Source organism: Chiloscyllium plagiosum, unplaced genomic scaffold (genome assembly GCF_037043375.1).
Source record: "Chiloscyllium plagiosum isolate Xiang-an unplaced genomic scaffold, Cpla_swu_hap1 HiC_scaffold_17, whole genome shotgun sequence".
NCBI classification, from domain to species: domain Eukaryota; kingdom Metazoa; phylum Chordata; class Chondrichthyes; order Orectolobiformes; family Hemiscylliidae; genus Chiloscyllium; species Chiloscyllium plagiosum.
The window spans coordinates 29,446,795-29,464,385 of NW_028270155.1; the positions used below are offsets into that span (position 1 = coordinate 29,446,795).

Genomic DNA, 17,591 nt, shown 5'->3' on the forward strand with positions numbered 1-17,591 from the left:
TTGCCATATTAGGGTCACAGCCAGTTCACATGCACATTAAAAAGGATTATCATCTGTCCTTAATTTCAAAACAAGGGCATAATGTACACAACGTTTTAGCTTCTTTTGCTTCGAGTGCAAGGATAGATTAATGATAGATTAATGTCATTTAAGTCTCTATTCAATGCTCATTAAAAAAAATTAATTTAATTCCATATCAATGCAAGACAATAGTGCCAAAGTATAGAAAAACAGTAGTGCTGAATTCAAGCACACACCTTACAAAGATCAAGGGCTGCAAAGCAGAGTTACATGACCTCAATTTGATTAGCAATGCATTAAGTATACAAAAAAATTCTCAGGGCAGCACAATGGCGAAGTGTTCCAATGTGCTGCACCATCAATGCTGAAGATGTGGTCCAGAGGAAATGAGAAAAAGTAATGGAAGGGTCAATGGTTATGTGCTTATTCACATACCAGGGATCTTTAAAGAGAATTAGTTTTGTTGCTTATTGATGGAAAATAATGATAACGCACAAAGGTTTATTTAATAAAATGAAAAGAAAAGGGGGAGAAAATCAAAAAATGACAAATTCATAATTGGCAAGCATCTATTCTTGAATGGAACATTACAAGCTCATTAATATAAGTAACACTTCTAAATAAGGATGAAAATATACTGCTGCAGTTTAAATAACTTAGCCATTTCTTTAGTTTGGTTACTGTGATTCCTATTTTTGCTTTTAAGTTTACATTTCAATGACAGTTTCTGTTTTAGCAGACTAAGGCATTGCTATATTTGCAAAATCTTTTCTGTATCTGCATACATATAAAATTATTGATCAAGTGCAATCTTAATAATTCTTTAGATTTTTCCATCCACGGGAATTTGGGGAGTGCCCCACATGGTCAAATGCTTATCAAGTTTGTATCCATTTGTCATGATTTTTACTTAATAGAATATTAATTTTATAGATCTGCAGATACAGTCATAGAGTCATAGAGATTTACAGCATGGAAACAGACCCTTCAGTCCAACCCATCCATGCCAACCAGATATCCCAACACAATCTAGTCCCACCTGCCAGCTCCCAACCCCATATCCCTCCAAACCCTTTCTATTCATATACCCATCCAAATGCCTTTTAAATGTTGCAATTGTACCAGCCTCCACCACTTTCTCTGGCAGCTCATTCCATACACATACCACCTTCTGTGTGAAAAAGTTGCCCCGTAGGTCTCTTTTATATCTTTCCCCTCTCACCCTAAACCTATGCCCTCTCATTCTGGATTCCCCGGCCCCAGGGAAAAGACTTTGTCGATTTATCCTATCCATGACCCTCATAGTTTTGTAAACCTCTATAAGGTCACCCCTCAGCCTCCGACGCTCCAGGGAAAACAGCCCCAGCCTGTTCAGCCTCTCCCCATAACTCAAATCCTCCAACCCTGGCAACATCCTACAGAAAAGATTTTGCAAATAAAGCAGTGCCTTAGTTTGAGAATATTTGTAACGGGTTTAAAGGAAATTTCACCTCAATAATTAAGTTTTCTGCCCTTTTTTATGAATATAATAAACACAATGTCTGAATTATTTTTCTGAATAAACAGCAAGACTATTATAATTCTACAAGGATATATTTCTTTGTCCAAGACTGAGAAAAGACGACGACAATTCACTTATATGAAACATCATTTAATGGCTGGCAAGTCTTCCATAGCACACAAGACATATTTAAAAGCTGCACCAAAACCTGAGGTATCCTTCATTTCTAAAGAATAAACAGAATATCTCACCAATGACAGTAAGTTCCAAACATGATCATCACTCATGTGTTGCCAGTGTGTGAAGAAAACAAGAGCTCACTGCCAATTCTTTCCATGCAAATTAATGTCTTTGGGAACATAGCAGCAAGCCATTTAGCCCATCAAGCCTACCCTATCATTCAACATGATCATAAACACTTCAATGCATTTTCTTCAACCCATAACCCTGAAAGCCATTGTTAATTAGAAATCTATCAGTTTGGATGGAGTGTGAACTGTGAGGAAGACACAGAGATACTACAGTTTGATTTGAACAAGTTGAGTGAGTGGGCAAATGTATGGCATAATGTGAATAGTTCAGGTGCGGTCTACCAAGCCTACTATAACTGAAGCAAGACGTCAATACTCCTGACCTCAAATCCTCTGGCAACAAATTCTAACATTTCATTAGCCTTCCTAGTAGCGCGCGACATCTACATATTAGCCTTCAGTGCCTTATCAACAAGGACCCAGATTCCTTTGCACATCGACACTTTCCAACAAGCAATACTTTGCACATCCGTTTCTTCCAACAAAGTGGATAATCTTAAGTTTTTCCACATTATATTTCATTTGCCATTTAAATTGACACATCCTTCCAAAGTTATTACTATGATAAAAGAAAGATATTACAATTAACAGTTTAACTATATGGAATGCAAACATCAAACTAATGTAAAATGTTATGGTGTTTCAGGGAGTGTTTTCATTCTTCGTTTAAAATGATCTTCTCCTCCATAAAGAACTGCATTGGTTTGATCATTGTTCAGTGGCACGCAATTTTGTGCAATTAACTTCCTGTCTGCACGATCAAAGTGCTCAGCAGAAACAGCAACTTTCTCCACAAGAAATCACCCTGGATTGTGTGTGCTTGCAGTGGCAAGATTAAAAACAGTCGCAAATATTCTGGGATACATCAGCTATAGATTGTTTTGATGTAATACTTCTATGATACAGAACAGACAGCGAAACCAAATCAGCGTTTCTGGTACTTCTGTATTCACAACACAGTAAAATTAAAACTGTTAAAGACACCCAATAGTTACTCCAATAGTTCCTAGCCAAACTTTGAACTAACCAATCCTGACTTGCAAATAATTCATTCCAGACACCAATTTAGTATCTGAATCAAAAGGCTTAATTTATTAAATACATCACTTTAGGAGATAAAAACTAAACAAGGTAATGTCTATGCTAAAAACCCAAAATATTTTTTTCAGCCCACATTCACACAAAAGACAGACAAACAAACACCTACGGTTAAGGGATAAATAAAAGAAAGCAATCAAATTGGCTAGATTACTTAAATGGCTTTCATGATACATTGTTTCATAGGCACAGATGTGGACTCCTTGTTTGATTTTCTGAAAATGTTCATAAGGGTCACCTTGGCTTCACTCAGGTAAAGTCAGTAATATTTCTAACTTGGGGTTCATACTCTTTGGGCTTCCAAAGATTGCTGAGGGAGATTAGGCAGGTAGCTTTCAAATCTTCATGCTGTGTCCACAGCAGCTAAACACTTCTCAGAAAACTCAACTCTGGTCCTGTGCCTGAGACACTGAACATCTTTTCCAAGGTCTCAAGTACCATTCAACATTAGCCATCTGCTTGAATATTTGGTCTCTTTTCATTGTAATCAATTCCCAGGTGCCCACCTCATTAATAGCCAACTTATGCTATCTGTTTAAACATAAAGCTCTTCCTGGGGTTGCAGTGTCTAAAGGAGCTATTTTAGCCAAGAATCAGCCTCCAAGTAACCTTCAGGCTGTTGTTTTGTTCTTTTCCAAAGTCCACAAGTTATCTGGCATCTCAGACAGTCATACAGCACAGAAACAGACCCTTCGGTCCAATTCGTCCATGCCAACCAGATACCTTAAATTAATCTAGTCCCGTTTGCCAGTATTTGGCCCATATCTCTCTCAATCCTTTCTATTTATATACACATCCAGATGCCTTTTAAATGTTGTAATTGTACCAGCCTCCATCCACTTCCACTGGCAGCTTATTCCATACATGCACCACTCACTGCGTGAAAAAGTTACCCTTTACACCCCCTTTTAAATCTTTCCCCTCTCATTTTAAACCAATGCCCTCTAGCTTTGGACTCCCCAACCCTGGGGAAAAGACCTTGTCTATTTACCCTATCCATGCCTCTCATGATTTTATAACCTCTGTAAGATCACCCCTCAGCCTCCGACTCTCCAGAAAAAACAGCCCTAGCCTATTCAGTCTCTCCCTATAGCTCAAACCCTCCAGCCCTGGCAACATCCTTATAAATCTTTTCTGAACCTTTCCATGTTTCACAATATCCTTCCTATAGCAGGGAGACCAGAACTGAATGTAGTACTCCAAATGGTGGCCGAACCAATATCTTGTACAGCCGCATGACCTCCCAACTCTTGTACTCAATGCACTGACCAAAAAGGGAAGCATACTAAACACCTTTGTCACTATCCCATCTACTTGGGACTCCACTTTCAAGGAATTATGAACCAGTATTCCAAGGTCTCTTTGTTCAGCAACATTCCCCAGGACCTTAGCATTCAATGTATAAGTCCTGCCCTAAGTACCATTCAGTGTATAAGTCCTGCTCTAAGTACAGGATCTCACATTTATCTAAATTAAACTTCATCTGCCACTCCTCACCCAAATGGCCCATCTGAGCAAGATTCCCTTGTACACTGAGGTAGCCTTCTTTGCCGTACGTTATCCTTCCAATTATGGTGTCATCTGCAAACTATACCTCCTATGTTCACATCCAAATCATTTGTATAAATCATGAAAGGCAGTGGATCAAGCACCGATCCTTGTGGCACACCTCTGGTTACAGGCCTCCTGTCTGAAAAGCAATTCTCCAGCCCCACCCTTGTCTTCTACCTTCTAGCCAGTTCTGTACCCAAATGGCTAGTTCTCCCTGTATTCCATGTGATCTAATCCTGCTAACCAGTCTACCACAAAGAACCTTGTCAAACACTTCACTGAAGTACATAAAGATCGTGTCCACCATTCTGCCCTCATCAATGTATTTGTTACTTCTTCAAAAACTTAATTAAGTTGCAAGATTTCCCACACACAAATCTATGTTAACAATCCTTAATCAGTCTTTGCCTTTCCAAATACATATAAATCCTGCCCCTCAGGATTCCCTCCAACAACTTGCCCATCGCCAATGTCAGGCTCACTGGTCTACAGTTCCCTGGCTTTTCTTTACCTTTTCTTAAATAGTGGTAAACACGTTAGCCAACCTCCAGTCTTCCAGCACCTCACCTATGGCTATTGATGATACAAATAACTCAGCAACTGGCCCAGCAATCACTTCCCTAACTTCCTACAGAATTCTAGTGTACACCTGATCAGGTCCTGGGGATTCATCATCTTTGTGTTTTAACCTGTCCAGCACCACCTCCTCAGCAATATGGACATTTTTCAAGATACTTGTTTGAAGTCACATGACAGCAAATGTTACCCCACTATTTAAGAAGGGAGCAAGAGAACAAAAGAAAAGAGAATTACAGACTTCTGGAGTGGTTGTAAAAATATTGGAAACTTTATTAAAGGATGTGATCAATGAACATTTGGCTAATAACAATATGATAGGGCATAGTCAGCATGGATTTGCAAATGGGACATCATGTTTGAAGAACTGTTAGGAGGTTTCTTTTACAGATGTTACCAAAAACATTGATAAAGCAGTGTCATGTATATGTACATTTAGATGGCTTTTGATGGTTGGTTAATAAAATTAAAACACATGGGATAGGAAGTAGTGTACTGATTGGCCAACAGGCAGAAAATAGCGAGTAGGAATAAACATGGCATTCTTGCATTAGCAGGCTGTGACTATTGGAGTAATGCAAGGATCTGCACTTAGGCCCCAGCTATTCAGGATGTAAATCAAATGAAATGTTTCCAAACATACAGATGATACAGAGCTAAGCAAGAATGTGTGTAACCATGGAAGATATAAAGCAGTTCCAAGAGGTTTGGAATATGACACATGGAACATGAGGAAAATGCAGAGTTATCCACTTTGGTAGGAGGTACAGATATGCAGAGTATTTCTTAAATGGTTAGAGGTTGGAAAGTGTATATATACAAAAGGCACCTAGATGTCTTTCTCAACAAGTCCCTGAGGCTAACATTCAGGTATAGCAACTATGACTCCTTAACAGGGGGATCATCTCACCTGTTGCTTTCGCTGACTACCCCTTGAAATATTTTGTAGGATTCAATGAGATCACCTCTCATTTTTTGAAGCTCCATAGAATATGGGGCCAGTTTGACCAATATCTTCTCCATAGGACAATTCTACCATCCCAAGAACAAGTCTAGATCTCACTGTATTCCCTCTATGGCAATAACATCTTTCCGAGATAAAGAGACCAGAACCGCACATGGTACTTGCAAATGTGATCTAACCGAATTTCTAACAATTGAAGCACAATTTCATTACACTAGTGCAGGTTGTTCTGCTATAATGCACCGTTTGTTAACATAAATTCGCTGTCATGTGATTGGCAAATTGGGGACAAGGTTTCTAAAGCGTGAACTTTTAAAGTATGTGTTGGCTGCATTGCGATTACATCGCCAACACTTTAAGCGCTGTTTCTAAAGCGCAATTTTTCTATCATGGAGGGTTGCACAAGAACGCAACCATGATGTTATAGAAAAACTACTCAAATCCTTTCTTCAATAAAGACTGGTTTGTGATGCAGAGTGACGCCACAGCATGGGCTCAATTCCTGCATTGGCTGAAGTTAATCAAAGGATTTTCTCAATCTCTCCCCTCACCTGATGTCAGCTCAAACTTAATAACTCTAGTAAGAAAGCAGCTCTATGGTCTGGTAAGACCATGGTGACTTTAGTTTACTTCACTTTAATGTAGATCATGGAAATCTAGTCTGCACATTCTTATGAAAATTCTAAAATTCCCCTTATCCCACTATCCTTTCAAAACTATTTGTCAAAGAATGTGCAAATAGCTCTAGGCAACTAGGCCAAGTGCCTTTACAGAAGAAGAACTAGTTAGAGTCATAAGAGCATTCAAAAAGGAACAGGATTATGCCGTATGGCCCCTCAAGCTGTTCTGCTAACAGCCAATGGGGAACTTCAAACCAGCATCTACAGGAAAGCAACACATACGGGCCAAATATTGAACTACAGAAGCAATCATCCCAACATCTACAAACGAAGTTGCATCAAAACAATATTTTAACAAGCCAACACACACTGCAGCACAGAGGAACTACGCAGAGCAGAGGAAAATCAACTATACCGTGTATTCAAAAAGAATGGGTCCCCAATGAACACAGTCTGCCGATTTCTCAGCAACAAAACCCAAACAAACACGTCCAGAAACCCTAGCCACTCTCCCCTACATAAAAAGATATCTCGGAAAAGACTGCCAGACTACTCAGATCCCTTGGCATCGTGGTGGCCCACAAACACACCAACACACTGAAACAGCAGCTAATGAACTTGAAAGACCCTATACAGACAACGAGCAGAACTAATGTCATTTACAAAGTACCGCGCAAGAACTGTAACAAACACTACATTGGACAAACAGGCAGAAAACTAGCCACTAGGATACATGAACATCAACACAAAAAGACATGACCCTCTCTCACAAGTATCCTTATATACAGATGAGGAAGGACACCACTTCGACTGGGACAACACATCTATCCTAGGATAAGCCAAACAAAGACACGCACAATAATTCCTAGAAGCATGGCATTCCAACCCGAACTCTATCAACAAACACATCGAGTTGGACCCTATCTACCACCCCCTGAGAAAGAGGAAGTGACTTCACCACAGGAAATGACATCACCAACCCAAATAAACTCAAACATATATGCAGAAAGCAGGACTTATCAGCAGTGCATTGCCTGAGGCACACTGAAGATGTTACCTACTAGGGTGATGAAACGTCTGAAAATGAACCTTTCAGCTCAGCGAGCAAACCTACATCCACATACTACCTCCAACACCATGTTTGTTCTTATGGCTTAGGTAAGTGATAGGTGCAACAGTCAAGACAATTGTTAAAGTTGAAGCAGAAACTAGATACAAATCTGCAGAAAGCTGACTATCAAGGTTTATGTAGTACATATAGTAAGTTTAGAATCCAAGGTAAAAATTTAGTCAAGTCATGTGAAATGTTGCAAATTCCTAAAGCAAACAGATGAAAAGTTTAAAAACAGGACGCAAGAAGTAGTGAAGCATTATGAGACAATTTGTTTGAAATTCAAATTGAAAATATTAGTAATTTTGTTTCAGAGTATAGATTCAAATCCCACTTCAGAACTTGATCAACTATTCTGTCACAGAACTGTGGTCCAATACTGAGGTTGTGCTGTGTTGTCAGTTGAGGCAACTCTCAAATGAGATTACACAATTAAAATAAAGATCCCATGAAGCTAGTCAGAGAGAGACAGAGACTTTTTCTCAACATTTATCTCTCAACGAATATCATCAAAACCAGATATACCAAAGACTTCACTGAATTCTTAAAGCTCAAGAGGATGACATTCGATCTACTGTGACTGCACCAACTCGATACATGGACATTGTTAACTAGTGCCAATATCTTACTTTTTTCCCCATACATCTGCACATTACTTTTAACCAAATAATTATCCAACACCCTCTTGAATGCCTCAATTGAACCTGTGTCCATCACAGTTCCTGGCAGTACATTCCATACCCTAACTACTTGCTGTGTGACAGTGTTTTCATCACTTCACCCTTCCTTCTTTTGTAGATCACTTTAAATCTATGCCCTCTTTTTCTTGTTTTTCTTAAGAGTGGGAACAGTTTCTCCCTATATTAACAATTCTCATGATTTTGAAAATCGTTACTAGATCTTATCTAATTTGCTGCTTATGGGATCTCTTTCTAGATAAGCTGACTTGTTTTTACACTAAACTGCACTTTAAAAAATTCTTATATTTTACAAAGTATTTAGGGATGTACTGAATACCTGGAGGGCGCCATGTAAATTCAATTAAATATTACAACACGAAGCAGATTTCTTACTGATCCTTGGAATATTACAACCACAAATGTCTGAGAGTTCGAAAGTATGTGAGTATTAATGAAACTGTGGTGCCCTCTGTTGATCATACAGCTGAAAACTAAGAGACTGTATAGTGCAGTTCTTTTCCCAGACAGCTGTATTCAGTGAAAACATAAAATTCCAAAAGGCATACAATCAAAATCGAGAAAATCTACACTAGATGTGCTAACAGTATAGCTGATTGCATTTCTTCATAGTCAGTAAATTCTCAAGCTTATCCAAATTCTGAAGCTCACATATAAATTCTTGTCTTTTGACTTTTCTTCTTGTCATCCTTTTCTAAATCTATTTTGAAAATGTTGACAAATGAATCTAGTATTTAAGTCATAACAACAATTTTAAGCTAACAGATCAGAGAGAAAGAGGATCACTCGAACAAAAATCATACCTCTCCCCATTAAAAATCCTTGCACAAATTTTGAACTAACATTACACAGTTATCCTGTTTTAATGTTTCTGGTATAGATTGATAAATATTTTATGATAAAGTGAGGCAGCATTGCTGTGCACATTACTGGGTGACATCATTATTTAATGGAGAATATAATGAATGTTTCATGGATGGCTAGTCCTTTAAAGCTTACAGACATGTTCAGTATTTTAAAAAATATAAAGTGATACAAATTCAACAGAATGTTTTAGGGATTACCACAAAAATGATCCATACCTTGCACTATTTAGAATATGCTTTTTCTCTTGTTCCTCCTTGCGTGCCCGTAGTTGCTCCTGTGCCATAGCCATTTCTTCTTCCATAGAAGACAATTCTTCTTTGGCACGACGACGATTTTCCTATTGAAAATCATCAAACTGCATGATAATTCAAGAAGCATACTGAATTACAACGCTCTCCAATGTATTATCTTTTACTGGTCTCTGGAGAATAAATATACAGCATCTCCCACTTCAACAGCTTGCTGACAACAGCATGAATTGTACACTGAACGGGAAGCAGATTACAATTTTTTCAATTTATTTTGGAGACATAATGAATCAATACTGTATGGTTCTTTGATTTCCTCAATTTCACTTTAGGAAGTTTGTTATTTCTGGCATATTGGTTTGAAGATGGTGGTGGATGGTAGGGAGGAGAACTTAATATGAAGGCTGCAAATCTTCCCATTATTCAAAGTTAGACATTTTGCTCCATTCACAGAATCTATTCAAAACTAATGTAGTAAGTGGCCTCCTCAGCAGTTGAAGCAAGCAGCAATATAGCTTAACATAGAATCTGTGTCTTTCTGCATCTCAGTCACGCTCAAACTGCTCTTCAGTGACCCTTAAACCATTTAAGTAATATATTGAAAATTTTGGAACAAGCTTCACCCTTGTTTGAATACAAGTTTGAACGTAGCCACTTAGTAACCAAAAAACCATTACCCTGAACATTACAATTCAGAGAATACTGGTTCCTATACAAATCAAATGGATACAACACCAAAAAAAGGAATTCATCTCATTTCCAATACAACTACTACCTATCAGGGCTCAGTCAGCTGGTTTGGAATGCAGAAGGATGCCAACACATGGGTTCAATTTTTGCACTGACTGAAGTTACCCATGAAGGACTCTTCTTCTCAACCTCTCCCCTCGCCTAAGGTGTGGTGAGCCTAAGATTAAATCACCACCAGTCATCTCTCTTTCATTAGAGAGCAGCCCCATGGTCAGGCAGTACTATGGCGACTTTATCTTTACTAGCTCCTACTTGACTAATATATTGGCAGCAGACTCTAGTGCAGATTTGTCATTTAATATCCCAGCTATGCCCTTTGCCTCCACAAGATTATCATTTGTGCCTAATATCTCCACTCTTATTTTGACTACTGTAGATGCTGGTGTAAAGGCCGACCTTTGAAAAAGTCAAGTTATTATGCAGTTATACTACCTTACCTGTCGAGTTTTACCAGCTTGCTTGACACTGTAAAACATTGGTCCAAGTTCAGCAAGCCACTCTCCATCCACTGCAGTAACACACTGCATGTACTCCTGAGAAATAGAACATAGAACATTACAGCGCTGTACAGGTCCTTTGGCCCTCAATGTTGCACCAACCTGTGAGACTGATGTGAAGCCCACCTAACCTACACTATTCTATTTGCATCCATACATTTATCCAATGACCATTTAAATGTCCTTAAATTTAGCAAATTTACTACTGTTGCAGACAGGGTGTTCCATGCCCCTACTCTCTGAGTAAAGAAATTACCTCTGACATCTGTCCTATATCTATCACCCCTCAATTTAAAGATATGTCCCCTTGTGTTTGTCATCACCATCTGAGGAAAAAGGCTTTCACTGTCCACCCTAGCTAACCCTTCATTTATCATATAATGTCTCAATTAAATCACCTCTCAACCTTCTTCTCTCTAATGAAAACATTAAGTCCCTCAGCTTTTCCTCGTAAGACCTTCCCTCCATACCAGGCAACATCCTAGTAAATCTCCTCTGAACCCTTTCCAACGCTTCCACATCTTTTTTTATATAGATTAGATTAGATTCCCAACAGTGTGGAAACAGGCCCTTCGGCCTAACCAGTCCACACCGACCCTCCGAAGAGTAACCCACCCAGACCTATTTCCCTCTGACTAATGCACCTAAAACTATGGGCAATTTAGCATGGCCAATTCCCCTATCCTGCACATCTTTGGATTGTGGGAGGAAACCAGAGCTCTCAGAGGAAACCCACGCAGACATGGGGAGAATATGCAAAATCCACACAATCGCCTGAGGCTGGAATTGAACCTGGGACCCTGGTGCTGAGAGGGAGCAGTGCTAACCACTGAACCACCGTGCCGCCCCTTTCCTATAATGCAGTGACCAGAACTATACGCAATACTCCAAGTGCAGCCACACCAGAGTTTTGTACAGCTGCAACATGACCTCATGGCTCCGAAACTCAATCCCTCTACCAATAAAAGCTAACACATCATATGCTTTCTTAAAACCCAGTCAACCTGGGTGGCAACTTTTAGGGATCTGTGTACATGCACGCCAAGATCTCTCTGCTCATCTACACTACCAAGAATCTTAGAATTAGCCCAGTACTCTTTATTCCTGTTGCTGCTTTCAAAGTGAATCACCCCACACGTTTCCACATTAAACTTTATTTGCCACCACTCAGCCCAGCTCTGCAGTTTATCTGTGTCCCTCTGTACCTGCAACATCCTTCAGTACTGTCCACAGCTCCACCGACCTTATTGTCATCTGCAAATTTACTATCCCATTCTTCTTCACCCTCATCCAGGTCATTTATAAAAATGACAAACTGCAGTGGCCCCAAAACAGCTCCTTGCAGTACACCACCAGTAACTGAACTCCAGGATGAACATTTCCCATCAATCACCATCCTCTGTCTTCTTTCAGCTAGCCAATTTCTGATCCAAACCACTAAATCACCCTCAATCCCATGCTTCCATATTTTGTGCAATAGTTTACTGTGGGGAACCTTATCAAATGCCTTACTGAAATCCATATGTACCACATCAACTGCTTTACTCTCATCCACCTGTTTGGTTACCTTCTCAAAGAACCCAATAGGGATTGTAACGCACAACCTACCCTTCACAAAACCGTGTTGACTATCCCCAATCAACTTATTCTTTTCTACATGATTATATATCCTATCTCTTATAACACTTTACCCGCAACTGAAGTAAGGCTCATTGGTCTATAATTATCAGGGTTATCTCTACTCCCCTTCTTGAACAAGGGGACAATATTTGCTAGCCTCCAGTATTCTGGCACTACTCTTGTAGGCAATGGCAACATAAAGATCAAAGCCAAAGGCTCTGCAATCTCCTCCATGGCCTCCCACAGAATCCTAAATTAAATCCCATCTGGTCCAGGGGACTTACCTATTTTCAGAATTGCTGAAACCTCCTCTTTGAGAACCTCAATCAGTCTAGTCTAGTCTAGTTGCCTATATCTCAGTATTCTGCTCGACAACATTGTCTTTTGCCAATATGAATACTGACAAAAAATATTCATTTAGCGCTTCCTTTATCTCCTTGGATTCCACACACAACCTCCCACTACTGTGCTTGATTGGCTCTAATCTTACTCGAGGAGAAAGTGAGGACTGCAGATGCTAGAGATCAGAGCTTAAAAATGTGTTGCTGGAAAAGCGCAGCAGGTCAGGCAGCATCAAAGGAGCAGGAGAATCAACGTTTCGGGCATAAGCCGTTCTTCAGGAATGAGGAGGGTGTGCCAAGCAGGCTAAGATAAAAGGTAGGGAGGAGGGACTTGGGGGAGGGGCATTGGGAATACGATAAGCGGAAGGAGGTTAAGGTGAGGGTGATAGGCCGGAGAAGGGGTGGGGGCGAAGAGGTCGGGAAGAAGATTGCAGGTCAAGAAGGCGGTGCTGAGGAGGTTGAACAGTTCATCCACTTTACTAACACCTTCCACCCCGACCTCAAATTTACCTGGACCGTCTCAGACTCCTCCCTCCCCTTCCTAGACCTCTCCATTTCCATCTCGGGCGACTGACTCAACACGGACGTTTACTATAAACCGACTGACTTCCACAGCTACCTAGATTACACCTCCTCCCACCCTGCCCCCTGTAAAAATGCCATCCCATATTCCCAATTCCTTCACCTTCGCCGCATCTGCTCCCAGGAGGACCAATTCCAATACCGAACAACCTAGATGGCCTCCTTCTTCAAAGACCGCAATTTCCCCTCAGACGTGGTTGACTATGCTCTCCACCGCATCTCCTCCACTTCCCACTCCTCCGCCCTTGAACCCCGCCCCTCCAATCGCCACCAGGACAGAACCCCACTGGTCCTCACCTACCACCCCACCAAACAGATATATCGTATCATCCTTCGTCATTTCCGCCACATCCAAACAGACCCCACCACCAAGGATATATTTCCCTCCCCACCCCTATCAGCATTCCAGAAAGACCTCTCCCTCCGTGACTTCCTCGTCAGATCCACACCCCCCACCAACCCAACCTCCACTCCCGGCACCTTCCCCTGTAACCGCAAGAAATGCAAAACTTGCGCCCATACCTCCCCCCTCACTTCCCTCCAAGGCCCCAAGGGATCCTTTCATTTCTGTCAGAAATTCACCTGCACCTCCACACACATCATTTACTGCATCCGCTGCACTCGATGTAGTCTCCTATACATTTGGGAGACAGGCCGCCTACTTGCGGAACGTTTCAGAGAACACCTCCGGGATACCTGCACCAACCAACCCAACCGCCCCGTGGCTGAACACTTTAACTCCCCCTCCCACTCGGCCAAGGACATGCAGGTCCTTGGCCTCCTCCATCGCCAGATCATAGCAACACGACACCTGAAGGAAGAGCGCCTCATCTTCTGCCTAGGAACCCTCCAATCACAAGGGATTAATGCAGATTTCTCCAGCTTTCTCATTTCCCCTCCCCCTACCTTTTCTCAGTCCCAACCCTCAGACTCAGTACCGCCTTCTTGACCTGCAATCTTCTTCCCGACCTCTCCGCCCCCACCCCCTCTCCGGCCTATCACCCTCACCTTAACCTCCTATCACCTATCGTATTCCCAACGCCCCTCCCCCAAGTCCCTCCTCCCTACCTTTTATCTTAGTCTGCTTGGCACACCCTCCTCATTCCTGAAGAAGGGCTTATACCCGAAATGTCGATTCACCTGCTCCTTTAATGCTGCCTGACCTGCTGCGCTTTTCCAGCAACACATTTTTAAGCTCTAATCTTACTCTAGTCATTCTTTTATTCCTGATATACCTATAGAATAGATTTGAATTAACCTTGCAGCATAACCACAAACCAATTATTTCCAGGCAATACAAATATGTCTGACAATTGGGGTACATCTCTCCTAAAGATTTAACATGCAGCATTTTGTAACAGCAAAGATGGCAGTTCTAATAATAGAGTCCCACTATTTTCATTTGAGACTAAAATAACTTAAATTGACGGCAGTAAATTGGTGACTAAACAGCATTGCGTGATACTTTAAACTACAGAGAATACCAGATAATTGTTTAAAGCAGAAATTAAGTTATTTACATCAAATGCCTAATATAAAAAGCGAATAGTCTGGGGGTGGGGAATAAAAAGTGAAACTCTGATCCAACTATAAACTATTTATCACTGTGCAGTACCAGGATGGCATGAACTAATTTATGTGTAAAGTTTAAGATTTTCCTATCTAAATCACTAGATATGCAACATATGGCTACAATCACAAGACATTGTCAAAATTCCTCAAATATGCCAATTCTGACAAAAACATCAACTCGACTTTTCCACCACTTGTGCAGGCTGCCCTTCTGAGTTTTTAAGTATGTTCTGAGTCTATAGTATCTTATCTATTTTTCTTCAAAGGTCCCAGTTCCCTTCAAGGTCATATTTTAATATAAATCCATATTTACAATTAGATCTTGTGTATCTTTTCAAATCTTCAGTCTATTAGAATGCATTGTCAAACACAAAGAAGTTACTTTCTGATATACGTTCTTAACAAAATTGCACTCAAAAACAACCCAGTGTAAACTAAATAATTATTTTCTTTAAAATTTCCCCAATCCCTACAGTAAATCGTATGTAACAAAGTTTGCAGTATTTTAATTTTTTCATCCAACTGAACTAGCATCAGAGCTCGGTTTGCAGTTCAAAAACATACCTTTGAAGTCATCACTAATTCATGGTATACAATATAATCTGGGGTGTAACCCATGCCAAAAAGTGAACTCGTCGGGTGCAAATGGCAAGGCATGCCTGTTCTGACATTCACATACTCTCCTATACCCTGCAAACATTAAAAAAAATGAACAACCAATCATTCTTACAAATTGAAAACAAGCCAAAGGCTACAACCTAATGGATATAAATTTTAAAGAATTCCTATCTTCATAGAATTAGAGGGTTGAGAAATTCAGACTTTAGCACTGGAATAGGCTACAGAGGTGAGGTCATAGAGAAACTGCAGATTAAAGTGGGGGTGTGGGGGAATCAGAAGTCAATATAAATTTGCAAGAACACGCGTAATTAGTTCAGTGACAACAGAATTTAAATATTATACAGGTAGCAGATGTAAGAGTCGAACAAACAAGGTACAACATTGGACAAAGCACAACATTGCTTTGGAATGAAATAGAAGTGAAAGACAATTAACCTTAGAGCCTAGGAGTATGAAAATGTTTATCTATGATCCCTTAATTTCCAACATTGCAAAGCACTTTAAAATTATATTATTTTTGGAATACAGTGACTGCATACACATTTTTTTCCACAATAGTAACATTCCACAACAAAATGCACAATAATCCCACAAAATTCAAAGCCCTCTCTTCATGCATCAACAATATTATTGGTCATTTTCTTACTTCATCCTTAGAGGAAACACCAGGCTAAGTTGAAGAGCTATGACAGTAAAAGTTAAAGACAATGAAGCTGAAAATTTGAGATACTGCAATATACAAAATGAAGTATTAAGGAAGAAGATTGGGAGTCATCTGTAAAACTACAAAATTAAGACCATGTACCATTTTCAATAGGTAAATCATTTTCTTACCTTGAGTTTTGCAGCCTGGTGAAAGTACGCTGCACAGATGCATTTTCTGATGATATCCCAGTCAGTACCACAGGATACAATATTCATACGTTGTTGCATCATTATATCCTTTAACTGGGAACGAACCTCTCGAACCTTTGACAAAAAGACAGGTGTGTCAATAAATCCATTGCAAATTCTTCTCAATTATTCTAAATTTCATTATTTCTTTTGCATGAAGTTGGATTCCTTTGTGTCCACCCCTGCAGTTATACAAAATACTATTCCTCAAGAATGAATATTTAGTAGCTATATCTATTGGCTTGACTGCAGATTGACAACTAGATCAATTGCACTCCTCAATGCACTCCACATCTAATCCCTTTTTCAATATGTTTACAGACTCTTCTTTGATAGTTTGCAGCCAGAAATTTGACAGTCCACGAAAGTTACTTGTCCTCATTTGTTCCCATTCATTTTGTTACAAAGTAATGACAATTAGCGACCAGTTGGATAAGATTGAGAGCTAAATGCACATGAATTAGGATACTTAGGAAGAATAAATAAATTGTAAAATGGGGAGTAATATCAAGAAAGGTTTGGCACTTCTCAAAAAAAAAGTTGGCCTAGATGAATTCAATCATGATCATTAGGCTGGGGAACAGGAAAGGATGCAAAATATTTAGGACTACATTTTGTTTTCCTACTGATTAGGGTGCATCTAAGTGCAACTCAAGAAGAAAATAGTAGTAACAGTGGGAAATTTTGTTCTGAATGTAAATAGGGAAGAAAGTGGTTGTACAAGTTGCCAAGGGAATAAATGAATCAAATGCATTCAAGGTAGTTTCCTAAGGCAACATGTCTTCAATTACAAGGATTCATACATTATATAATTAACTTTTGAACAATGGAGCAAATTAGTGATCAATAATGAAAAACTTCCATGATTCTATAATATGAATGAATCAGTGATTATAGCCTACATTTTGGTGGAACGTACGCAACTTTCACATAACTTATTTTTGAGTTTGGATTTTTGAATTTTGAATGAGTGGTATACAGGCTGCATATTTAAGTATTTCTGTCGCCATGGAGATTTCTTTTAAAACACATGGAGCAAGAGAGGAAGACTCCCTGGACAAGGTTAGGTTTCTGTTTACATTAGGAAAATTTTACAAGCAAACAAGGTAAATTATTTGTACAGGCTCTAGTTTAGACAGTGTGGGATT

The 17,591-nt window shown here is 39.8% G+C and overlaps 1 protein-coding gene across 1 annotated transcript in view; it reads right to left on the bottom strand.

The window, feature by feature from the left end:
- The window catches only part of dhx38 (DEAH (Asp-Glu-Ala-His) box polypeptide 38), a 136,799-nt gene that overhangs the window by 22,166 nt on the left and 97,042 nt on the right, over positions 1 to 17,591 (bottom strand). Inside the window, exons 23-26 of the mRNA XM_043706699.2 lie at positions 16,384 to 16,518; positions 15,493 to 15,618; positions 10,754 to 10,849; positions 9,534 to 9,655 (exon numbers count right to left, since the gene is read on the bottom strand). Coding sequence (XP_043562634.1) covers positions 9,534 to 9,655; positions 10,754 to 10,849; positions 15,493 to 15,618; positions 16,384 to 16,518 — 479 coding nt within the window. The remainder of the gene's footprint in view (positions 1 to 9,533; positions 9,656 to 10,753; positions 10,850 to 15,492; positions 15,619 to 16,383; positions 16,519 to 17,591) is intronic.